This window comes from Microtus ochrogaster, chromosome 1 (assembly GCF_000317375.1).
Source record: "Microtus ochrogaster isolate Prairie Vole_2 chromosome 1, MicOch1.0, whole genome shotgun sequence".
Taxonomy (NCBI): Eukaryota; Metazoa; Chordata; class Mammalia; order Rodentia; family Cricetidae; genus Microtus; species Microtus ochrogaster.
In genome coordinates this window covers 124851580-124878759 of record NC_022009.1, presented here as the reverse complement: position 1 = coordinate 124878759, position 27180 = coordinate 124851580, and the positions used below count along the sequence as shown (strand labels likewise).

Here is a 27180-nt window from a genome sequence, read left to right as displayed (position 1 = left end):
TATTGTCTACAGAGTTGGACAAGACTCATCTTGTCTGCTCTTCATTTCAGGTCCACATCGAAGTCCAGCACCAAGAGCTTGGTTTCTTCAGTCCCATTCCGACTGCCAACCGCACACACCAGCTTTGTGTTGGAGGCTCTGATCCGCCACACAACTCCCCCGCTCCCCCCACTCTCCAATGTGACTAGGTTTCGAATAAATTCACCCGTTTTCAAGTCCCAGAGTTTTACAGTTCCATCATCTGAGCTGGTAATTACGAAGTTCTTGTTGAACTGTAAACAGGTCACGGCACTCTGATGCTTGTTGGGACCTGGGCAAAAGCACAGGGACTGAATTACCAGTCAGAACACACGAGAAACCCAACAGTTAAAAAGCTGCGTATTTAGAAACCTTGCTGTAGTTTAGAAGCTCTGGTAGCTATTTGTGGCGGAAGCCCCAACGCTCACGGCCTGTCTCCTGCAAGCCTGGCGAGCCACCAGACACACGTTGTTCTCCGGGCTATGACACAGCAATGCTGCCTCACACATTCTATGGCTGGAAACACAAGTGTGACACACCTGTCAGTCCCGCCACCACTCTGCACAGACCAGTAAAGGAGAAAACCAAACTACACTACTCCCACATCCCAGGAACAGTCACGACGTGATGCCCTCCAGATGGGCTCACTGAAAACAAACCAACCTTCTAAGCACGGCATCTAAATATAAAAAAGGGAATCATGAAGAATTCAATGGTGCTGTGCCTCCAAATCAACTTTCTCATGTATTTCTTTACCTCGGTGGGAACCATTACTCCTTCCCATCCCAACTAAAGCAGCTGGCTAAGTGGAGGCCAAAGTAATTTCCTATCATTCAAAATATAATGATCAGACAAAAAGAAGCGTTGCTTCTGTGAGTCGGCCAAGTCTTCTCATTGTTAAGGTTAAATAGAGTTGACTGAACAGGCAGGAAATGAGTAAGAATTTTCACATTAAAGACACAATTGAGGCCATTTCTCAAGGTGGCCTGGTTCTGAAAGGCAAGCGATTATAAAGTCATCAGGAGTAAGTACTCTGCGTGAGGTTAATCTCTGCTCTACACGGGTTCCCTCTTCAGCAGTGACGTTTCAGAAGGATACGGCCAACACTTACCCTGCAATGTTTGTAAACACTGTCCTGTTTTGATATCCCAGATTTTCACTGTAGAATCTGCATTCCCAGAGACAAGAATATTGTCCTTGAGTTCCATTCCACTTGTCAATGACTGGTGTCCTGTTAACGTGTGAATACAGTTCCCTGTCTCCACATCCCAGACTCGGATTGATGTATCGAGAGACCCACTCACCACATGGATGCCATCAAACTACAACAGACACAGCGTATTAGAACAGAAACATGGACTCTCCCTGTCAGCTAGCTGGTAGACCTTACTCACAATAGGGAGGGAGATACAGCAACATGTAAGGCCAGAACAAAGAGCGCGCTAGGGTAAACTCGCAGCTGGGCTGATGTGCACGCTATCATCGAGTCTACAGATCATGTCTCCAAAAACACTTATCATAAATTCTCTTACAATTAAAAATAAGGAAACAAAACTGAACAAAACTGCCCAATAACTTCAAAAAGAAAACGAAGCACCTGGAGTGAACAACATTCCCTTCCGACCACCTGGTCCCAGCTGAAAGCCACAACCTATGTATTCAGTAAGAAAGCTGAGCTTGGCTTGCCCATAGGAAGCCAAAGCCACGCTCATCAGCACCCAAGGCAGAAGAAGGAAGGGCCAAGCAAACTTCTGTGATGCTCAAAAGTAAATTCCATTAAAAACTGTAAGAAGAAGCTGTTTACAAGAACTTACTGCTAATTAGGAAATATCCCCAAAGATAACTATCTCAGTAATCAGAAGAGGAGGCATTTTAGTAGCAAAAGCAAGCTACGCAGCCTCTCTTCTTCAGCTTCCCCAAAACACTAAAAGCCAATAAACCCCTACCAATCCCCAGGAGGTATATATAATGCCCGGCTGTACATTCTGAGATCATTCTCTACATTCTGAGTACACCACAGAGTACCAACAACAATGGCAACCAACTCCCTCCCCTTGGAAACCATCGACGTCTTTATCATATATTGACATTTCATTACTTGGGCAGTCTTATCAATTAGGAATCAAATGCCCTAAGAACAGCCATGTCAGCACTGGGATTCTGCTCTACTCAAGTAGCCACTGAGGGGCAAGCGCCTGGGAAGACAATCATGTAACAGGAAATATTTAAAGTGGAGAGCACTGCATTTCCAGAAATAAAGGTAGCCCATGTTTTCTGTCCAGTTACTTTAGATCTTGAAATATTATAATCTGTTAATAAATTCCAAGTTCATGTCTAAAGGGACACAACAGGTTAGTGAGCTCCTCTCTGCTCCACCAATGGCCCCGGAAAGCACAGGGTTTTCTGCAGAGAGGCTCACGGCCACTTTAGATGGGATGGAATCACAATTACACGGCCCATCAACTTCTAGCTATCAAGGCAAAGGGGCAGCAGCTTTTGGCCAAATTAATCCTCAGCAAAGGAGTTTATTAAAATCCAAGTTATTCTCCTATGAGATTATCTAACTATTAATAATGTAACAAAATTTACAGCCCTGAAGTATCAGGTTTCAAGACAAACATTTGCATTTTAGAGAGAAAATGGATCACAGAAATTAAAACCATTAAAACAGTTAAATGCTTTTGAAATTTATGTTTTCTTCTTGCTAATAAGGTAGATCTAAACAGCAGAGCGTCGAGGCGATGGGAGAGACAGACTCCTTACCTGCAATGAGTAGACTCTGTTAGTGTGCCCCTGTAACGTGTGCAGGCAGGTCTCAGTCTCTGGATCCCACACCTTGACCATAAAGTCATACGCTCCACTGACAACCCTCCTGCCGTCATACTGGACACAGCGGACTGCAGCTACGTGACCCATCAAGACGTGTAAACACTGGCCGGTCTCAATATCCCAGACCCTAAGAGTGGCATCTCGAGAACCACTAACAACTCTGCAGAGAGGGAACAGAAAACAAGGTATCAGAATTCTGACAAGCGTGAACGCACGCAGCAGGTGAAACAGTGCTCACTTCTCTTCTTACACGGAACAGAAACTTTTACTCTGCCTAGAACAGGAGCAACTGCAGCCTCCGATAAGCAAGCAGCTCTCCATACACAGCTCTCTTGATTACATGCGGTTCAGTCCTTGGTGCAGATCTAGTATTAACTTACAACAATCCAAAACTTCCTTTCTTTAGGATATTTGCCATTTCATTACATTTCAATTATGAACTCTACTACCTATTTCAGGAAGTAAAAATTTTCGATGATTATTTTTCAACAAAATACAATTTTAAAATTAATTTGGGACTCAGAAAACTATGGCTGTTTTCTTACACTCCCCACAGAGGGAAAAATCAGTTTCAGACACGTGCACACAGCTGCTCCTACAGGAGTCACAGAAACTGGCTCAAGGCTATCAGATTATACCTTTGGAAAACCACAGTGATGCAGTCATGCAGTCACAGGTGCCTTGCTAACCAGGGGCCTTTATGGTCCCAAGAGAGAAAAGCCACATTTGAAAGAGCAGAATGATGAAGCGTGGAAAAATGAACGCAACCAAGAAGGAAATGCAAGGTCTCCTGAAACTCAGGCCTTAGATTCTAATTTCACAACGCACTGTGCAAAGCAGGCTCAGAGTAAAAGTAAAAAGGACCCCCCTGTGCATATCATGACTGCAGGGAGAGCCTATCTACCTACCAAAGCAGTTGTCAGTTAAAGACAGCACCATGTGCAAAGCTTCAGGTCATCAGAGTAAGGAAGGACCCCTCTAAGATACATTCTTTCAGAGGAAGGGCCTTTTCTAAAGGCTGTGAGTTCAAGGAATCCTCCTGTCTCCTTCCCAGTGCAAGGATTAGGAACATATATCACATCAGGCCAAAAGAATATTTTTTGACAAATGAAGTAGAAAACACAACTTCTTAGCTGGCTGCAATGAAGATGTGTTCAGAAGGATATGATTTCAGCAGCAGGGTGCTGCAGGTCAGAGAAAGAAGCACCAGCCAGGCAGAGGCACTGGGAAGGAAAGGACAAGCAGACCAGGCATGGCTGCAACCACTTTGAAAACCACTGAAAGTTCTCCCTTAATGCGGTGGGCAGCGGAAGGGCAGCAGCGCGACCCTAATGCCAGGGCCCTCTGTCAGCTGTGCAAAGGCAAGGCCACATCTGAGACCTCAACGGTGCAGAGCACAGGCAATGAGAAGGTAAGTGAAAGCCAGGACCTCAGTGTTTGTCTAGATCTAGAATGTGGTAGGTCACTCAAGGACACACAGGCTAGGAGTCCCAGTGACTGAATCTGTGGCTCTTGCACAGCATAAATTTGGTTATTAAGAAAGAAAATGATTTTTTGTTTGAAGACAATGAATCATCAAATCAACACCAAGCAGTGCTTCAAGAAAAAAAGGTTGTACCATCATCAAATGAAGAAGGAAATTTTAAGACAAGCCTCCAACTTTACGCCAATATAACCTGGCTTTCCTAGCTTAGGAACATTATACTTTAATCACTAGTATCTACTTTAAGAGCACATTAGTACTATATGAATTTCAATATCGCAAGTGACAGAAGCGAAAGCCCCATCAGAATGGGGTTTCCTCTACCTTTTCTCATGCAGATGCATACACCGCACAGTGGAAGTGTGCCCATATAAAGTATGTATGCACTCTCCGGTCTCCGCGTTCCATACTTTGAGGGTCCGGTCAGTGGATCCACTGATGATGATATTGTCTCTCATCTGTGATGACCATACTCCACCCGTGTGTCCCACTAACGTTCTTAGGCACTGGAAAAACACTTCAGATGATTAATTTTAGGTAGAAATGAAAACAAGGCAAAGAATATACTATCATCTCATTAAAATCTGGAACAAGTCTTACTTATTCAACTTTATTAGAGCACTAGGAAACCATTCTGCCACCAATGCTGCATGACACCGTTATTACTGAATTATTTATTTGTAGTGATACAAGCTTATTAGACACACATCCACAAGGAGAGATAGGTATGGAGAAAGAAACATGATATGGAACATAAGATTAACATGATGGGGCTGGAGAGATGGCTCAGTGGCGAAGAGCATTGGCTGTCTTTCAGGGACCTGGGTTTGATTCCCAGCACCTAGTGCCTCACAACCACCTACAACTCCAGGGCCAGGGAATCTGACGCCCTCTTCTGGCCTCCAAGGGCACCTGGCATGCACATGGTACATGTACATACATACATACATACATACATATATACACACACATACATACATATGTACATACAAACATACATACATATGTACGTACGTACATACAGGTAAACAGACACATAAAATAATAAAATGAAGTGAAAAAATTTAAAAAGAATCATATGATACAAAGCATAAGACACGGCAGAAAGCAATAAATAAATAAATAAATAAAATGCAAGCAAGTTCAACAGCTTTAGCCTGGCTCCATGATTAAATAATATTAAAGCTGCAGCAGGGTGTTTTTCATGGAAGAGAACCAAGGCAAGACTGCCAAGAAAGTTGGGTGTGACCACATACCACAGTTCACCCATCTGCCTGCAGGCGGTAGTTAGGGGCTGGCCATGCTACTCCAGACGTGTGAAGACAGACGCCGAGACTCTGAGATAAGCCCCAAACTAATATTATATCCTGGAAACGTGTAGCTACTTTTGAAATTTTTAACATCTGCTTTGAGTATTTTTAAGATTCTTGTCCAAGGAACAACACAGCAAAAGATATTTTTAAAAACAGATTTTTCTCATACTTTCTTCTGTTAACTCTTAAATAAATGATTACTTAATTCATAAAAACATTCTCTTTTGGACAGATAGAGTCAATATGCACTAGAGACTCCTAAGGAATGCTACCTAAAATACAGCCAGTGCTTGGGCTACCTGGCTTCATGTCCTTACCATTCACATCTGAGACAACTTCCTAGATCACAGACAGCTCAGCCACAGAGCAGCTATAAGGACATTACAAATCCCTCAGCCATGCTTTGGAAGGCGTTAGGGAGCAATGATTCTGACTCACACGGGCACGGTGAGAAGAAGTGCGTCTGAGAAGTCTCAGACCATCTAAGCGACAAAGACGGCAAACAGGTAGCAGTCCTAACGGAGGGTATCAACAGCTGAGGATCAGACCCCTTCACTGTGACTGCATACACAAAATGACGACTTGTGAAAACATGGAAAGAAGGGAACTTACCTTGCCCGTGACTGCTGACCAAACTTTTAAAGTGTTGTCATCAGAACCACTAACTATGCGGTTACCACAGAACTGCAGGCATGTGATGACATGATCATCATGTCCTTTCAGCACCTATGAGAAAAACACACACCACATTTATGTTATCACATCACAGTCTTTAAAATACAGAGAACTGCTGCAGAGATGGCTTGGATACACAGGACCTGGGGCCACGTCCCCAGAACTCTCCCGCACAGGCCTATAACACTGAACTGGAGAGAGGAGAAGAGCTGGGCTTATGAAATTTATATACAATACACAGCACAGCCTGGGCCACCAAGTGAGTTCCACCCAGGCAAACCTCAGTTCAAAATTAAAACACAAGGAAAAGAGGAGGGAGAGGACTGGGCTCTGGGTTCAACTTTTAACACTTCAAAAAAGTAAAACACCTAGAAACAGAGGAATAATAAATAACAGATTTTTCAACCTAAAATTACGCCAGGGCATGCTGGTATATAAAACAATGCCTCCCCAAATTGGCTAATTTTAAAGATTATGAATTGAGGAGTTCTACCATTTATATATCTGCAATAATATTATAAGATAGAAAATGAGACTTTTGCTTCAAATTATAAAAGCCAAAAATAAAAAAAAACCAGAAAAATCCACAACACCCCAAACTGTTATTTCTAAAAAGTAATAACAATAACAATGTTGTGCAGAGTGGTCTAGACCAAATTCAAGTCCTCTCAACTCATCTTTGTTGGAAGAGACTTTCTTGAAGCAAGTTCTCATACCATAGAACAGGTTGACCTAGAACTTAGTGTGTTCCCAGGTTGGCCTTAAACTCACAGCTATCCTCCAGCCTCCAATTCTTGAGTACAAGCATAAGCCACCATGCCTGGATCAACTCATCTTTGATTTCAATAAAATTATCAGATTAAAGAAACCAGAAATAAAAGAACATTGTTAGATACACTTTGAGTTAATTCTAAAACAGAGCCAGCTTTCTTTTCACAAGGTGTCAAGTTCTACTTTAGGCACAAGAGACGAGTTTGACCAGGCATTCCCACTGATGAAAGGTTTCTGTTAGCATGTGAAGAGTTACCTTGGGAGATTTGAGTTCTCCTCGTCTCCAGTTGGTGTCAATTCTGTGCTGTCTGATGTATGCACTCTTCCACGGGCTGTGTATAAAACCTGGCTTTATTATTTTTCTTCTCTTGATGTGCAATGGCTCATCAATTCCTAATGCATCAAAGAGTTTAAGAGAATAATTCCTTTCGTCAATAATAAAAATTACACATTATATACAGATCTTGTTTTTTCTCTTAGCGCCGATTAGGAAGAGACCCCTAACCTCCAACACTGCTCTAGGCAGCAGCGAGTCTGCACTCATTGCCTCTTCTCCTTCTCACAGAGATGGGAAGGGATGTGTACTGCTTGTGTGGATGCAGAACGGTAACACTGCTGTGGAAATCAGCACAGAGACTCCACAAAAGCACAATAGCACAGAGGATATAGGACTTTCACTTCTGCATGTGTGCTCAAGAGTACTAACAGGAGAGATGTGAACAGGTATCCAGACACCATGCTCATACTGATGTTATTCAGTTAGCCAAGAGCAGGAAGCAGTCCAGGCATCTGTCCAAAACACCAAATGCAGCAGTACACACAACGGAATGCTGCTCGGCCTGACAAAGGACACGTGGATACAGGGATGCACGCTGGGACATGAACCTTGCAGATGTTAGTGAATGAGGAAATTACGAAGGGATAAACACCGCACAATCTTACTTATCACAGTTCCTAGAACAGCAAACTCACAGAGATAGAGCATGTAGGAGACAGGAAGGAAGGAGTAGGGAGAATATCACTGGATCATATGCAGCAAAAAGACTTAACTGACACTGGCCTAGCACTCACTATGGAGACCAAGATGGCCTCCAGCTTTCAGTAATCCTGACTCTGTCCAAGTAGTATGATTACAGACGCACATCATTACCTCAGGCTGTTTGCACGTGTATGTATGTATGTATGTATGTATGTATGTATGTATGTATGTATGTAAGTATGTATGTCCTGGAACTTGCTATGTAGACCAAGCTGTTCAGAATCATTTTTAGCAAACGCAGTTAAAGAACATTTAAAAATGATTCTGAAGCTGGGCATAGCAGTACACACCTTTAAACCCAGTACCCAGGAGGCAGAGGAAGGCGGATCTCCACTAGTTCAAGGCCAGCCTGGTCTACCTTTCTTTGCAATTTCCTAGATAGCCAGGGCTATAGAGACCCTATCTCAAGGAAGAAACAAAAGGTTCTGAGAAAGAAGGCAAAATTAACACTAGTTTACATATGAAGATGCTTAAGATTTTCCTAACTAACCCAAGAGCAGCCAGAGGCTGACAGTGGGACCAGGCTTAGCAAGGAGCACCTGAGGTCTTCCTAGGCCTCTCTAATTAGCGGTGCTCTCCAGCCAGAGCCGCGAAGGGAGAATCATCTACAGAGTGCAGCCCACCAGTTTCTTCTCCTGTAACATTTTGCTTCTCAGAAACATTTTTTTTTTCAAAATGATTATTTTTCTAGGTGCCTACCTGTGAAACAAGGTCTCCCCTTTGATCAATATGGAGGAGACTTAACCCCTTCCTTAAAAAGGGGGTTCAAACCAAACCAAACTATGCTGCAAGAATCTAAGATCCATGTCAGGAGGAAGATGTCAAACTGTCCAATCTCCCCAGCATTTATGAACGTTCAGCTCACAGGAGGTGTCCCACTAAGAATCTATGGGAGGGGTGGGTAAATCCTCAATTATTTGGGAATTAATCACTTGAAATCAGGTGGACTCCTTCACTTTGGGATCAAGGACGTGAATGGACGCAGACTCACTCTGCCAGCGATTGATTCTCCCTGCACGGGAAAGTTATTTTGTTGACTTGCTTCCAGAATCCTTTGCTGCTGCAGTAGAAAAACATTCCCTATGTGATTTTGAACCTTACCCTCTTCTTTACATTTTTCTCTCCAGAGAAGGTTGTCCTCAGCCAAAATTCTCCAGTATCGACAAGTCTGAGCCGCTTGCAGCAGGTCTTTGGGTTCCAGGAATGAAAGTACATAGAGTGCCAGCTGTGGAAAAGGAAACGAGGATGGCATACTCACAGGTCAGAAAACGACAGAAACAAAGGGGCTACTCTCCACACGACGCACATTTCCCTAGGACTGCTGTACTTCGGTAGACTGAGCAGATCAAGGAGAACAGTATTTTAAGAGCAAAGAGAACGCTCGTTAATCTCCTATTAGGGATCTGAGGCTTTATTCTAGACGACCTGTGCTTGTACTGGTATTTGCTCACAGTGAGAACAATGCCAATGACCACAGGTTTCTCGTGGTCATTAGCCTACATGGTGATACAGAAAGGCTTGAGATCTGCTCACACCAATTATTAGAAAAATACTAGTACATTATGCCAATATGGTAATGATGTTTTAAACAATACATTCTTGCTGATAACACAAACTTCCCTAAGGGCTTAGATCTATGCCATTATTTTTCCACATATGCAATAAAGCATTTTTTTCAAATGAAGAATCTTTCCTCCAAGTAGTTGAAAAAAAAAGAAAACATGATATGCTGCGCCAGGTTCTCTTTCTAACTTCACTTCTCTCTTTCCTTCAGCAGTCTTTGAAAGAACATGGAAGCCAAGAGAACCTTTTTGGGGCTTACCTTTTATTAATAAATCTGTGCTTACTTCTTAAATGCTAAAATATTCTCAGGTTTTGGGGTGTGGTGACGGCTCAGTTGGTAATGTTTCGTGTACAACGATGAAGACAAGGGTTTGGACCCCAACACTTGGAAAAGACAGGCATGGTGGTGGCAACTATAAGCTGGGGGACAGACAGGAGCTCACTGGCTGGTCCACACGAGTGAGTAAGCTCTGGATTCAGCGAGAGACCATGACTCTGACTAAAACAGTAACGTAGGAGCAACTGAGGAGCACAGCTCTGGCCTCCACAGGCACATGTGCGCACATCTGCATGTATTTAACTATTTGAACACATACACACACCACACAGATACATAACAACCCCACAAAGATTCTCAAATTCTACTGATTTGAGGTCAGGAAGTTTTTGCATGATAAGAGTTATCTATAAAAATAAGAATAAAGCAAAAACAGACTAGAAAAACTTACTCTCAGAGGTAAGTAAAAACACCACGCTATGAGAGAATCTGTACAATCAAAATTCTAAAGGAGGGCACCAGGGACGTAAAATGGATCACGGTGAGTATCTGCTGCTTCCACAGAAACTGCTTCCTACTGTTCCATGCCTGATGACCTCATGTTACTTTCCTAAGTTTATTCAGAGTTTTGTGATAGAAGAAGTTCACGAGAAAAAACCCACTTCTTTCATGGGACAATGTCATTTTTAAAAAGTACTCCAAAGTGGGGGAAAACACCAGAAAAAAAGGATGATTTTTTTAACCAATTTTGCTTTTCCCTAAGTTATGTTAGTTTCATCGATTGTACTCAACTCTAATGCAAAATTATAATTAGGACTATGAATGCCTCTAGGAACTTAGTTAGAGTGGCTCTCTAAGTGAAAGCAGAACTCCTTTTCTGTTCAAACTGGAGGGTCCAGGGTCACTTGTATGATGAGTCTCTTTTTCATGCTGTCTTTTAAGCTGGTATTTAATTAGTAGCATGAGGACAGTAATTTGAGAAAATATATAGCATGGGAATTATTCCTTTCTGCTGATAAAAATGAAGCTCTGAAGTAAAAAATGTCAACACATGCATTATATTTAACCTATGTAGCTGCACGGCTTATGATGGGGTGCTACAAGAATGCAGTTCACACGTGATCCACCTGAGAGGTGGAGGACGGCTGCTAGACACGGACAGGCACACACACACACACACACACATTATATATATATATAATCTGTGTATTAAATAATAACTGCAGGGGACGGGAGAAATGGCTCAGCACTTCAGAGCACTGGCTGCTCTTCCAGAGGACCTGGTTTCAATTCCCAGCACCCACATGGCAGCTCACAGCCATCTGTAACTCTAGTCCTGACACCCTCATATACACAGGCAAAACACCAATGCACTTAAGAAAATAAATAAAATAAAAACGATTACATAATGCCAGGACCAGAGAAATGCAATAGTCAGAAAGTTACTGGTCTTGAAGGGACATAAGAGAAGTGACAAAATAAGAAGGAAAACAGCATTGCTGCTTAATGGTCCAGAATTTAGAGAACATCCACTATGAATAATAAACATACCCAAACACCTAGCAAGAAACTCAGTGACTCCCATGCAGACTTACCTTATCCAACTGGAAGAAAAAAAGTACATTGGTTATAAGCATCCTTTATATAACAATTGCACCCTTAAGCCAAGATGACCGGCAGGACACTGCTTACATGGGGTGGTGCCCGTGCAGGGCGCTAGCTGGCGGCCTTTGCTTACCTCTTTGGGGAGCAAGGAAATGAAGTCTCGCTGGAACTGGGGCTCTATCACCTGCATCATGTGCTTCACCTGTGTCGGCTCACAGCTATCGATGAGTTCATCCAAAGCCAGCAGCTTCTCTGGTCCACTCCAGCTCTACCGAAGAGGACACTTTGATTACCTTAAAGATGCTCCAGTTACAAAAGCACCTGCGTGTCCTTGTTTGCACAGGGAACTGCATGGAAAGGGACCATGGACAGAGAACTTGCCTCCAGTAGCCTCTGAAGCCATCTAGGTTTTACTTTCCAGCAAAGTCATGACTGCATTTTTTTCTTTAGTTATAACAGTTATGCGTTCATCCAACACCAAGACACTGGGGGAGATACCAAAATCTTGTCCCTAAAGAATCAACCTCAGTTAATGAATAAATAGGGAATTTTGACAGATCATTTTTCTTTCTCCGTATTATTTTTAGTGGACAGCCATAAAATTTTATGGCTTGAATAAGGCTTTCATCTAAGAGCTAAGAGATCTGCAACATAATTAATTAGAGAGAAATTCATAGCTGGATATTCTGCATTTCTGACAAGTGTCTCCTATAAGTTTAAAAAATGCTGTTTTACACAAAATATAGATATTAAACAGGAAACAACAGCAAAGATAGGCTGAGTTCATTTTTTAAAAATTAGAATATATACAAAGACCAAAAAAATTAAGAAAAAAATGCTATACTTATTAAAAATAAAAACATATAATTATATTTCAAAACTGAGCTCCTTTAAATAACTCTTGGGGTTGGATTTTTGTTGTTGTTTTATTTTTTTTTTAAATATTTTCTACCAGTGAGTATGACTGCTTAGAAAAGCGATGGTTCTTGAAAGGAAACATTTTATGGCCATATGAGTAATTTAAAATGTTGGAATTCTGTAATAACCATGTAAAACATTTAAGTAACTTCATAATTATTAAGTAGAAGCATATCTAAGCAGGCCTTTGTAAATCTGTGCCGATGTAAACACCCCTGGGGATTACTGCGGCCATTTGGACATGGACGAATAAAGAGTAACAGGCAAAGTCTGATGCATTCCGTAAGATGTAAGATAAATACTGAGCTGTGTCAAGGCTCTTAGGAGGCTGCCCTCAGAATAATTCTTAAAGAGGAATTTACTCCTTTAGACTCCATGATGACCTCACCTCTCCTCTCCTGACTGCAGACGGCGCTGGCACTATGGGCCATCAGCCAGCGTCTGACGCCCTCCATGGCCTACTCTACTTTGCCCAGGCTGCCACAGGTCGTGTCCTCTGTGCTGAGACAGGGTGCCTACCCCGAGTCTGTCATACCACATGTGCAGTGCCTCACACTGAGAGAAAGTGCTGGGCTGTCTTCTCCCACGGCACTTCAGGCACCACCATACTGTGGGAGGCGGACAGCTATCCCAACGCAAGAAAACTGTACATCTTGATTAAGCATTTGAAAACGATTCATAGTGCAGAATCAGGGGACTCAGAGACACAAATCCATGAGCTTCACGACACCTGAAACTTGGTCATGACTGCGCCATCTAAGCCACCAGTGTCTCTTCTAGACGACGACGTCCAGACCTCCAATGGCCTCTCAGCTCCCTAGCTTTGTCCTAGCCTATCTCCAGACTCCTTGGAGACTGGTTGAAGTGACCTTTCTGCTTACTGCCTTAAGCCTCCTTTAAAAGATGTGGTTGGCACTGTGGTTCCCAAACACTGCCCAGGGTCCCACGCGGGGAATTCACGAACAAGCACTTGGGGACACTGGTACGATGCACTTACTATTCCAGCCTTGGGTAACTGAGCCTGAACTCACGGTAGAAAACTAGAACTAGCTTCTCCAGAACCTGAGGCATGGCAGTGCAGGGACTTGTGTTGTATGGTTCGGAGCAGTCTTAAATCCTCGGCAATCCTCCTCTACTACTCTGGGCAGTTCTCCTTGTTATTCCAAACAGTTTCCAATCCACCTCAGAAAACATGATTCAGGTATGACTTTCTAAAGAACCCAAGACTTTATCTGCTTTTATTCTGATGTAATTTTTTAACTATTAAATACAGTAATTTCCTGTAGTCCTATCTGACTAAATACATGAATTTCTTCAACTTCCTTACACCAGGTTTAATAAGTTTTCTTAATCATGCTGTAACAAATGCAACTTCAAAGAAACAATAAACTGATCCTGTTGTCACTTCCTTAAAGGTTTTCATCTCTTGCTGACTAACAAATAAATAAGACTTAACTAAAATAAAACAGAAAATATATGTAATTTCGGAGTTAGCATGCAGTGTGATAAAACCTTCAATATAGATTTTATTCATTATAATTATCAAAACATATGTATTTTATAGCTCTTGTTTTTTGGTTTGAGTATAGCAGATCTTTCCAAAGCACACAGCCTTAATGCAAATCCGTTCTGCTAGGGAGTGCAGAATTTGCATAATGTTATATGTTACAGCACTCAAGTGCGCGCGCTCTCTCTCTCTCTCACACACACACACACACACACACGCCACTTTTGTTCCTCGGATTCCCATGTAAGTTGGTACTGACAGGCTCTTCTAGACCCAAGAACAACGAGGAAACTGACATGTATGGACTCTGTTGTCCTTCCATGTGGAGCTGTATGCACAGCTAAATACTCTTCACTGTGGACACTTTACTTTAATGTCTGTTTTATGTAGTATGATATAAGGAAACAACGGATCCTTAATCAAATACCTGCTAGTTACAGTCAAAGTCAAAATTTGGACTAAGCCTCTTCATCAAGGTCATGTATGCTTTCCTTCCCTGACGCTTTTGAACCATAAAAGGCTAATTCCATTAGAGTCTTTACCTGCTCTAGTACTGCTAAGTAAAAAGCCATACAGTGTAATATCCAAATTACATAAACAATCCAACCAGCCCTATCTCTTTGGCAGGCACAGTGACTACTGGAAAGTCTAGTCAATTTAAGCAGAACAAAGTTTGGGGTTTTGCCTTTGTTTTTAATTTACATTTCTGTTTTTCAGTAATAGTCTCTCATTCAATTTACAAATGGAGCACAGAGCACTTTGTCGGGATAGATGAAGCTGGACCGAGTGCTCTATCACTGCCTGCGGAGCAACAGGAGGACAGTAAGGGGACAAGAGTTCCCATTTTGCTTGTTACACAACAGGGAAGTCACCATTAAATGCCCCAATCGCATATTTGTAGAAGCTTGCCAGTTTAATTATCCCTCATGGGTCAGCTCACACCACCCCACTTTGCTGTGGAGCTGTGCTGTCTGTAAGATTGGCACTGAAGCATCACAAGCCTCCAGGCAAGTGATTCAATCCTAGTTAGTTTGGCACCAGCCTCGAAACACAGCACAACACAGGACAGGACAGGACAGGGTACAACCGTGAGGCTGGGTCACTTCAGAGGCTGACATGGGACAGAGATTAGGCTGATCTACCTTGTCAAGTGGGCCTTTAGTTGCTACAGATTTGTTTCTACAGAATGTTGGGGGGGTGGATCAAGTTTTTTACTTGCAGGGATAATTCCACAATATTTCTGTGAATTAAGAATGAGATCTCTCACTATAACTACTCATATGAAACAGGTACATTTTTTATAAGACAAAGCTGGCTTAGTGAACTTGGTTTTCTGATTTTATTTTTACAGTAAACATTTCTGAAACTGTGAAGTAGTAAGTATAGCACTTGGACATTTTATTAAGGAGTGCATGGGGCAGCTAAACAAGCACTGTACAAAGGACTGGCTAGAACAGCCTCATGAATGGAAGCATTAATGTTCCCACTGCAGATCAATGGAGAAAAGTTCTCTTAATGAACATCCTAAGTGCCTTACAAAACATATTTTGGTACACTAAAATGCTGTGGGAAAAATGGGCCCAACCATATAAAAATTATTTGGATTAGTTTGCTAACGAGCTTTGCTCCATTCAACATTTTGAAGGCTGTTTGAATGGAAGCTAAAGCTACCATTTGGTGCTCAGCCTCCGGGTAAGACATCAGCCCTGCACTCACGGGTGCTAGGGTGTGCACACGCTCGTGCACATGCAGGAGAACACACCGATCTTCCCATTTCCCTGGCCTAATTCGAGGTCAATATCTTCAATATCCCTTTAAGACTACATTCCTTGTGGCTGTAGTATCATGACATTTCCATATGTAAAATGTAACTTCCATTTCTTCAATCCCAAGATTCTTAAACTCAGTACTAGGCCATTTTGGGTTGGATAATCATTTGTTTTTTGGAAGCAATCCTTCATACCGTCTTTACCAGCTAGACACCCAGGGTCCTACCACTTCATCTATTCATTTGGGGAAAATTTAAACCCCTTTAAGGCACCAGGGCTGCCCTGGTTACAGTAGCTGCTCCAGCCCACGTTGCTGGTGTTTTAGGAATCATCAGAAGGCACAAAACAATCTTAAACCCATCTAGAAGCACATGACTTTATGTTCGTTTTAAAGTTATAGATGAAACACATACACACACACGCACGCACGCACGCACGCACGCGCGCCGGGAAGAAAGGAGGAAGAGAGAGAGCCTAAGCAAAATATTGGTATTTGCATAACAGAATTTCTTAAATATTTGAAAATGGCAAATGCTGTGGAACAATGGTCTTTTATCCTGTCACTTGTATTATGTTTAATAAAATGCTGATTGGCCAGTAGCCAGGCAGGAAGTAGAGGCGGGGCAACCAGGCAGGAAGTAGAGGCAGAGCAATGAGAATTCTGGGAAGAGGAAGTTTCAGTCTGGAGTGGTGACCCAGCCTCAGAGAAAGCAAGATGTGACTGCCTCACTGAAAAAAAGAACCAAGCCACGTGGCTAACACAGACAAGAATTATACGAATTAGTTAGTAAGAAGCCTGAGCTAATGGGCCACTCAGTTTATAATCAATTTAGACCTCTGTGTGATTTCTTTGGGACTTAACAACTGCAGGAACTGGGCAGGACAGAAAACTCAGTCAGCAGACAAATAAAACCAGTATATATTTTTAAATTATAGTTTCCTTATATACCTAACAATTCAAGCAGCCAGAGGTAGTGAATGTGTTCATTTTATATTAGTACGGTGGCCAGCATCAGGTATGTTCTTATTTTTATTAATTATTGTCTTATCGAGTGCTTCATCTATAGCAGCTGTTTTGGTGAACGTTTGACTTAGTCTACCGTTCACGGTAAGACACTCTAACTCACGTCACAAAAACCCATGGTACTCATGGTGACGAATCTGCCCAGGAAATGTTCAAAGAATTTAAATTCTGGTAAGAGACAGCAATTGGAACTTGACCAGATTAAAGCCAAATACAAGCAAGGCACTGAGAGAAGTCACCCAGCCATCTCTTCTAGGGAAGTAGTAAAGGGAAAGTCACCTCTGGTGACTAGCTGACAGTTCTTAAATTAATCTCAAATGCCTTATTTACAAGAAACATGTTCAGAAAACAAGAATACAGTCCGTGACATAAAAATTCAAAAATAAACAAGAAAATAAAGGTTTGTCTAAAAGGCAATGAAGAATGTAAATATACACTTACACAAATAAACACTGTACTTTCATTCTGAAAGATGCAGACATATCACAGGCTTGCTATTTTAAGTGGACACTTTCGGGACTCCCAGGATGCCTGCCTTTCTTGATGACCACGACCCTACCCAGTTCCAGAAATCTTCTATCATTCTCTCCCCAAAAGCCTACACCTCTTAGCAGGTGACCCCAGTCCTTTCCCCATCTACCTGGCAACCACTATCCTACTTTCTCTCTTTTTATTAATAAACACCTCACGTTACATCTGGCTTCTTTCATTTAATGCAGAGTTTCCGAGGGTCATAAATGGTACAGACCAAAGAGTACTCCGTTTTTTTAATGGCTGCATAATGATGCATTCCCCCCCCCCCCCCCCATCCAACATTTAAGTGTCTTTCAACCATTTTAGAACCCTCTGTTGAGAGCTCTCTGTTTAGGTCTGTACTCCATCTCCCAGCCTCCCATTTCCCTCCCCCCCCTCCCCCCCCCCTCCCCCCCCCCGCCCCGAGGAAACCGGGTGAAGCACTGCCAGTGTCCACAGTCACCTGAAACATCTTCAGCCACTCCTGGAGGCCGGTGGGCGGCTGGACAGATGTGATCCTGCGACGCTGCTGCCCTTGCCCATTGGCAGCTCTGAGGTCCCCGAACGTCGTTGGTGTTGCTGAACATGGTACAAGCCCAGTGGTACTAAAAAAAAAAAAAAAACTAAACTCAAAAAAAAAAAAAAAAAAGGGAAAAAGGACAAGAGGAAGCAAAGACAGGTCTTATTAAGAACCGTGAGCTCTGATTTCATCAGAATAACAATCTGGTCTTCTTCCATCATCACTACAGCAATGCCTTTTGCTGGCTATTCTCAGAAGGCAGGGATACACAAAGCCTACTTTGCTTTCTTCCTTTCCTTCTGTTCCAGAGATGGTCTCACTGTGTAGTCAAGGTTAGCATCAAACTTACTATGAGACCCAGGTTAGCTTTGAACTCACAATCATCTTGCTTCAAACCCTTAAATGCTAGAAATACAGGCATCTGCCAGTACTTCTGACCCTGTTTTATGATTATAATGAAAGTTTCCTCCCTATCTGAGGGAGCGACCGGCAATCATCTGGGCAAAGCGACTGGCAACCAGGTATGTTACTAGTCTATGTCTGCTTGGGGCTGCACGGGAAATTAGTCGTAGCGCACATGCTGAGTGGACACGGCTGGTTCAGTCCTAACTGTGAGTGAGTGAGTAAATGACTAAGCATACAAACCAACAAACGTGACCTGAGAACATACAGTCCCTACTTCTCGGACTAGTCTTCATTAAAGTTTACATTTTCTTTATAAAAAAGAATGTAAAAGTATTTGTGTTACCAGTATTTTAGAGATTAAAAATGTTTTGGATTTCACTTCTTACACATAAGTCCTTAAACTTGCCCTAGATGCAATAAAATTATTTACAATATATATCTGTTGCCAATTTTAAATTGTCATTTATTAAGCTGAGCCTAGGTATCTGGTAGTAGCCAGCCCTGATAAGACGCACAAGCAGAGAACTTTCAGGTAAAATTAGATTAAAAGAGATCGTTGAAAGATTCTTTTCCAATAAACTTTGAGATTAAAAAAAAAATCTGAGCAAATAAATTCAGAACTGAGTACGTGGTTCTGATCGAGGTCTGAAACTGTATTACTCTGCTGGATAAGCCTACGGTCGCATACACTGGTGGTCTCAGATGGTGGGTCCTCTAAGCCAGCTCAACCATCTAAAGCAGGGCGAGCACCGAGCATCTGCAGGCAGGTACTAAAAGGACCTGCCTGGGAAATTACATCTGGGAAAGAATCCTCTTAAGTCCAAAGAGCAGCCAGCTCACAGCTGTTATCAGGGCACTAGATGATGGGGCAGGAGGGCTCCAGGCCTGACTGGGCTACAGTGAGTGCTTCAAAAATACATGTTTACATCCAAAGATCACATATAAACTGTACCATAACAACTCATTATCAACATCTGACAAACTGCTAACAAAGCAACTCTTTAATTTTTTAAATGATACCTAAATCACTGTTTTACAGAGATCTTCATGCATGCACCTTTGAATCTTTTAATATTTATTTAAGACAATCTGTAATAGTCAACAAATAAGTCAATCCTTTCTTCTTTTCTAATTCAAAACCAAATTCAGTTTTTCTTTTCTCCTAAATAAAACATGATTTATTAATAGTTTAAATTTCCTAAGGGTGGACAAAATAGAAAATGAGTTTCCTCTTTTTACCTGTCAAAGCCTGTCCAAAGCATCACTAAACATCACATATATATGCTAGTGACTAACAAGATGGCCCCAAAGTCATGAAAAGAAATATGTATTCGTATGTAGTACAATTCCTCATTAAAAGGCAGCTGCTTTCTTGACATAAAAAGCAACTAAAATTTTATGAAAATGTGTTCTGTACCACAAACTCCATTTTAAAATAACTGAACATTTAATACTTTTGTCTCAGTATTAACAGAAGGCCAAAATGACGTGTACTGACTAAAATCTACAGATTAAAAAATTACATTTACAATTAGTTTAACATCAAGCTCAACTCTCTCATCTGAGAAACATATTATCAAGGTTAGAAGGAGAAGCGAAACATTTTACTAGTCTCTCTGTCCCTCCACACCCTCTGGTGGAAGTGCCCAAAACAGTGAAACTGTGGATGGCAAAGAGGACGGGAAGAGCTGCTCTGGAGCAGGGAGCTCTCTTCCCTCTTCTCTCCGGAGCTCTCTGTACGTAAATTAGGTAGTATGGCTCCTTCATTTTGCAGAAGAGCACTAAAGAAATTCCCTCAATTGACTGAAATAAAAAACCGGTAAAGAGGGGTGCAGACTATATTGTCTTAAAGAACCTTGTATCTAGGCAATGCTAATTTTATTTTACTTTATAGAATAAAAATAACTAAATCAAACGCTTTAAGAAAGATCATAACCATGATGTCCTCAGAATGACTATTTGTTCACTCCTACCAGTTTTTTAAAAATAAAAAACAAAAAAACAAAGTGACAATTACACAAGAGGGGGAGGGGACCACAAAGGCTCTTAAGATACTTTTGTTATTTAAATTTTAAAACACAGCATTTCGAAGCCATTTTTAATTGGCTGGGAAATGAGATATTGTGCTTAAGTTAGCCTAATTAGCGTGAGAGTGGGCAAAGTTTTATACTGATGCAAAATCCAAAAATGATGGAGTGAAGCAGGAAACAAGACTACAATTGTGTCTAGTTGTTATGGAAACTATTCCACAGGAGTAGAAATGTATGTGCTAAACATAAAGACCATCAGGTCAATGCATGGGGATTTCTAACACTCATTCCATAGAGGAAGACTAAGTTCAAAACTGGGAGATTTACCTCACTGCTAATAAATTTATCTCCGATTTGGTATATGTAAGTATCTACCCTAGAACGGCAAGCAGTTGCTATAGTAACTAGAGACATTTGCTCACATTCAGATCTCATGGTTTACTGTTTAGGAGTCCTGCATGTGCCTCCCCCGTGAGTCTCTTAGTAAGAAGCAGCAATCAGACTGACACCCTTTCCATCTCTGTAACATCAAAAAACGCTAGAACAGCCGGCAACACTGAATACAGTAGCATTGTTATTCTGTGAACACAATTCAATGACCCCCATCTACCCCTCTATTTAACGTTACCTGGTGTAATCTGAGACTTTGCATGGTTTCTTTCCCAAAGAAAAGGAACGGACCTCAGAACCATGGTCCAACTTTCTTTTCATCTATAAGGTAAAACAGATAAGTTTTTTTTTTTTTTTAAATTTACCCGGTCCATTATCAGATGAATTTGCATGCTAATATTAAAAGCTGTTAAAGTTCCATGTGCCTACAATGGTAGGTTAAATGGAAAATCTATTATATAGTTTGTCTGATTTGCTTCGCTCTCACAGACTGGAGAGGCAACGCTCCCTTAGTATTCTGCTGGGGTGAACTGTATATGGTGATTTAGAAACTGATATTCATCATATCCTTAAATAATTACATATTTTTCAGTTAAGTAACAAGAAAAATTTATTAGCACTCACAGAAAAGAACCATATTTAACATGTCTTTCTAATATTCATTTTTCTTGAAAAATATAAGATAAAAAATTAAATTAAAAATTTCAAACCAGAAATATGGATAACTGAACTTTGAACATTTATATCATTATAAAAAGGTAGAGAGCACTGTAAACAAGCTAATCTTGGATAGTGACTATAATACAGAAGAAAGCAATTGGCGTGGAAACAGAGACAGCTGAAAGAGTAAGTCCTAGCAGCAGAGGACCTGCATCTCCTACGGTAAAGCTGAAGAGAAAGTCACCAACAGCTATGTGCACAGTGCACAGTCCATACTCGGGTCCAAATACTCTTGAAACACGGGAAGGACCATACGAGAGTGAGCTGTGTCTGAGATATATAGGTATATGATATATAAGGCATGTCCAACACGTACACCCTAAGGGCTCTCACTATGCCATGGGATGCTGGCAATCCAGTCAATGTTAATATTGAAATATTTATTTCTGTGTTTCACTATCAATTAATGCAGGTCATCTGAGTATATGTTTACTTCCAAACTAGAAAATAAGATCCGTTAAGTTCAACTTTTTCATTTTCAACAGCCTCTTTTGGATCTGCACGTACTCACTAGTTACTGTGATTGCATGCTGTGGGGAGATAGCCATCTTCATTTTTGCAGCCAAGTGGACCCCTACTTGGCAGCAGCCTCATTTCCCTACCCACTGCCACACACAGGAACACATAAAACATAGGACATACACTGCACATACTAAAGGACTCAGACTCTGAGATGGGACGGCAAGGATTCTCATCATGCAGAAAGTCTTCCAATCAACACTGCATGAATTTTAGCTGCGAAGGTTCAAGAAGCTTATGCACAATTTATACCTTAGTTCATGAGATACCTACTGGGGGAAAATGGAATTGGTCTGCTCTCCTCCCTCTGAAGTTTCTATACTCATATCATTTTAAAGACAATCCTCTCCAAAATATATTACTTTTTTCTCTTTGTAAATAATTTTATTAAAAACAGACAAAAATAATAAAAACACTGTAATACATGGGTAGCCATGTGCTTCCATGTGTGCAATTCATGTATACAAATGAACCCATTGCACGGAACTTGCTAACTTTCACAGATGTCTTTCATGATCATTATGAGAATCTCTGACACTCATTTGAATTAAGTCAGTAATGCTGGCTTCCAGAACTTCCCAGAATGTCTTGTAAATACACTGGTACAAATGCCATCTGCCACTAAAAGCAAACTTTATTTCCATCTTAGAATCTTTCAGGGAATAAAAATACTTAAAAAATAAAGCAAGGAAATCACTGAGAAGGGGGTTTTACATTAAATTATTTTATAAAACAAAGCACCTTCTGAATGACTATAAAAGCCTTTTAAATATTGTACTGCTAACTGAAAATACCGACTTTATAACCAAAAATTAATTGGGTAGTTATTTAAGATACCACAAGTAGTACAATCTCCTCAAATATGAACCCCACACATTGCAGTGGCTATACTTTAAGAGTTAAGTAATGAACACATATGTATGTCTACGATACAGGAAAACTGAACGGAAAGGTTCACGGAAGCCAAGTGAGGCTGAGTATTTCCAGGTCAGCATTTAACGGAGCCACATTTCTGAAGTCCGGATACATTTTCAGTGAAAAATTCTCAGATGGAAACATACATTTTATTTTAAAGCTTCTCCCAGCTCACGCTGCCGTTCCATAGTTGCTTACAACATTCATGAAATAAAACAGAATACCAGACATCCAGCCACCCACCAAAATTAGAGGATACTGCAGCCATCTCTGATGATACAGATTTTCCTTCTCAGGCAGGCACACACACACAACCACACAGCACAGGAAGAAAACAGCTTACTTACTTTGTAAAAAATCATTTTTAATGTGCCGTAGAAACCCATATTTTCTGTATTTTTCCCCTTCAGGGATTCCGTGCCCCCGTGTGTCCGGCTACTTGGCAGTCTCTGACAATATAGCCCCTTTTCAGGTAGGTATGTCACAGATTCTAACGTGGACATGCTCAGGCACGCCAGAAGAAGAAGATTAGGCAGCGGAACCGGCAGCAAAACTCCCCAGCACCAGCAGACGCAGCTCAGAACCAGAACGCTGCTCGGGACGCACACACGCATGCAGCTCCACTGAGAACTCGGGGAATAATGAGCGAGAACCCACAAGATTATTGGAGGAGACTATGCCCTGTCAAAGCCTTGACTGAACAGATTCCTCCCTCAGCAGCAGAGGGATCAGATTACATCTTCCCTTGAACACGGAATGGTGCAGTCCAGGGTTCAGCAATGCAGACTGCACATCAATTATACGGTGACTGCTCCGGGGAGCCCGTAAGCACACAGCGCACTCAACAGAGGGCGGACGTGGGCAGCAGAGACCGCCCCCACACCACAGCCCCTCTCCCCTTCCAAACTTTCAGGAGATTATTTTTGTGTTCTGTAAAACCCACATTTTTGACGAGTTTTAAATAGCTCTCGGCGTTACCACAAATAAGTCCTTCCAGAAACATTTTGAAAATGAAATGTATTTGGGTACCCCCGCCCCCAGCAAAGCAGGCTATTTAACTGTCACCCCACTGTCCACTCTGGGCAGAGGCTGATCAGGCTCTTCATGTAGCTTGGACAGTATTGATTGGGCAATTTCGAAAAGAGAAATTAAATATTCTTGGGGGAACTGCCAATAAAGTAAATCAGTTTGGAGCATATAGTTTTGTTTTTTTTAAAAACAGGAATTATGTAATGTGAAATATATTCCAGTTGGTATGCCTCTTATATAAAGATTTAATGAAAATATTTCTTATGCTTTACCATGACATTCTTTTAAAATATAGTTTTCAAGATAACCACCAGTGGTTCTGAGGGACCAGGGACTAAAGATAAGCCAGTTCTACCTACGCTTGTCTGAAGGTTACTTTCTCCAGCGTGCTCCCCGGGGAACCTCCTGACACTCGCCCAGCCTGGGTCTACAGAAGGTAGGGACTTTATATCAAGACAGACTCTGACAGTGCACATTGCTTAACACTGAAAGGGAATTTTATGCAATAATAAAGAAACTGAGTTTGCCTAAAGGCAACATTTTTCTTATAATGATTATTGTACGAATTTATGTATTCATCTTGCAACCTGCTACACAACTGCCCTTGGAGGCGGTGATAAGGCTCCTTGGATAAGAAGCGCCTATTATCAAGTGCCCAGCTAATTAACTCCTACCCTCCCCACTAATGGTATTATAAGTAAGCTTTGTGCCTATAGTTATTTAAAGTACTTAGTTTTATTTTTTCAGAAGAAAAAAAACAACAAACCAACCCACAATTTGAGCACTGTCTAATAGTTCTGCATAGTGATAGGATATTGCATGAAATATCAACTTTAAAAATGTTTACCATTAGAATTAAGACGTTCAATGTAATGCTTATTTTCAGATGAAAGCAAGATAAAATAAATCTCATGAAGATGCACATCTTGAATTCTCTCCTAGAAATTCTGTTCTGCTGTCTGTTATGTTCGCAAACATTTCCCTAGTTCTTTCATCATCCCCCGTCAGACACAGCATGTACACAAATACTCAACAAGTTAGTTTTCCTAGCAATCAATTCCTTCTCTTCAAAGGGACGTTATTTTAAAATTGCAATCTCTTACTTAGAGGGGAAAATCCAATAATTAGGAAGATACACAGACCTTTACTATCTAGTTACCTCATATTTAGGAGGAAAGAAAAACCCAGCAAATATGACTGTCTGTCTGTCCCAGGCTCCTGGAGAAAATGAATGACTAGCTGGAATCTCTTGGGTCACCTTAGTGGAACCAGGGATAGGACAGGCTTGTGTCCCCTTCGGTATCAGCTCAAACTATGGCCTACCTCCACCTGAACTAACCTTTTCCAAGCACTGAGTTAAGAGCAGAGATAAACTTTCATTAGTAAAATGGAACCCTGTCTCAAGCGTTTGCCGTTGAGTCTACGTAGTCAAGGCAATGTCCTCATGGTCACACAGCTGCTACCTAGGCCATGAAGTTACCAGGAACTTGCTCACAAATGTCTGTCAAAACAGCACTTGGGGAGGCTGTCCTTCCCATTCCCTTCATCTATCAGGTTCTCACTTGGGAAAGACTTCTACTAACTTATCCCTTTGTGAAGAATATGTATGGTTAGAGTTGCTAATGATAACCAATTTACCAAGTATTTAAACATTTCTCCCAATACTTAATTTACAATGCTAATTTAATTGGACAAGTGAAACTAGTTTATCAATTTTCTCAAAGTAACAAAGTAAAAATTTTCCAACATCCTTTTAAGCACTTTCGGTGAAAATCATGCTGCGTCTTTCACCAGAATCTATCACTCAGGACCACTGTGAAGGAAATCAACCACACAGTCTGGTTTCTGGTTGTCTTGGCTTAAATCCTGATGGTCTCAAGCATTATTCTTACTTGGCTGTTTTAGTAATATGTTTTTAGAATTAGAAGTCCTTTGTTTCTATCAATATGACACCTGGGTAGACAGAAACATTAGAACTTTCGTCTACAATCTATGCAACTCTAAGCTTATTTGGATTTTATGCCTTATGCTGTAACATTAAGTTCATCAAAAAGATCAGCTAGAGAGCTACTACTAAGCAAGGAAATACTAATAGGACTGAACAAATTTTTAGAATATCAACACATTAACTATGTTTTCATTACAACAAAGCAAACTTTCATGTAATTTCACCTAGGCAATAATTTTTGCATTCTTTAGAAACATTTCTTGTGCTAAGAAACTTCAAGCATCACTTCAACTCTATTAGCAATGTAAACAACTTCTGAGCTGGATGTAACAAAGGGTTGCCAGCAGTAACCCCAGAAACAAACAGCAGAAAGATACATGCTCTGCCCCAGAGCCCAGGCTAGGGGAGATAATGCTTGTCGACCTAACCTAACCCACGCAGCTAGTCCATGCGAAGGTGCTCTTTCCAAGCAAATGGCTGCAATCACTGAGTTTGGTAAAATAAGTTAGGGTTATACACAGAAACAAACAAGTCTATGCATAGTGAGAAAAAATAAATAGTCTTCTGTGCATGATGCAAGTGAAGTATGCAGTGTCAGCAAAAGAAAGAATTAGTTCTACCTCCTAGCCTTGACTTTACTTCCCCCACGATGCAGTCCTGTGCTGCTCCACATCGGTACTAACCAGTCCTGGTACTGCCTCTCCCTCAGCACGGTGGCATTATTTTGTACACCTTCATTTCTACTAATTGCTCCTTGAAGGTTTATATCTCACTCAAGTTTATTTGAAGGACATCCAGAAAAACTTTTATGTACCAAATAACAGTTGTAAATATTGGCCATATAAGTAAGAAGTAGCAACCATAGCATAACTTAGTAAAGACATATATGCATGTATGTATACATATAGTATGTTTCTTAATACCTATTATACTTAGCATTTACAAGTTTATTGCAATATAATTAGCTGGTTGTACCATGAGCATTATTTTCTTCGTTACCTTGCTAACATTTGTCTGTATTTTGATGCCACTGATTCTGTCCTCAGGATAACTCTACTCTGGGAAGGAACAGGAAACTACCTACCACAGTAGCTGTCTTGCCCCGAGCACAGACTTTAGATCAGAGACAGTCTAAATTTTCTACATCAAAGAAAGGAATTCCAAGCATGTTGAGGCTATAACAGACATTTTGAATCTTTACCAATTCACTGCCACTAACTTTCTGGGGTGCAAGTTCATACCGAAGACTCCCAAGGTCTGCTTGTGTGCTACCGCAGTTCAGTACAACACTGACTGGCTTCCAATGGGTCACGCACAGGACAGTATATAATTTAAGACTTTTTCTTCTATGTATAGCAAATTAAGAAAAGACAAGGTAATTAACACACACGGGGGGGGGG

The 27180-nt window shown here is 41.2% G+C and overlaps 1 protein-coding gene across 4 annotated transcripts in view; it reads right to left on the bottom strand.

Annotated features, from left to right (window-relative positions):
• Fbxw7 (F-box and WD repeat domain containing 7) overlaps positions 1-27180 on the bottom strand; it is a 139783-nt gene continuing 112603 nt past the window's right edge. For 3 of the 4 annotated variants that reach the window (XM_026786370.1, XM_005344163.3, XM_026786423.1), the window contains 10 exons: positions 20888-20970; positions 17768-17909; positions 11707-11841; positions 9230-9353; positions 7346-7482; positions 6256-6369; positions 4655-4836; positions 2782-3007; positions 1130-1340; positions 1-310 (listed from right to left, as the gene is read on the bottom strand). In XM_026786370.1, coding sequence (XP_026642171.1) covers positions 42-310; positions 1130-1340; positions 2782-3007; positions 4655-4836; positions 6256-6369; positions 7346-7482; positions 9230-9353; positions 11707-11841; positions 17768-17909; positions 20888-20970 — 1623 coding nt within the window. In that variant the 3' untranslated portion in view covers positions 1-41. Of the gene's footprint in view, positions 311-1129; positions 1341-2781; positions 3008-4654; positions 4837-6255; positions 6370-7345; positions 7483-9229; positions 9354-11706; positions 11842-17767; positions 17910-20887; positions 20971-23150; positions 23596-27180 lie in introns of those variants that run through there. The other variant, XM_005344164.3, reaches the window with a different exon arrangement.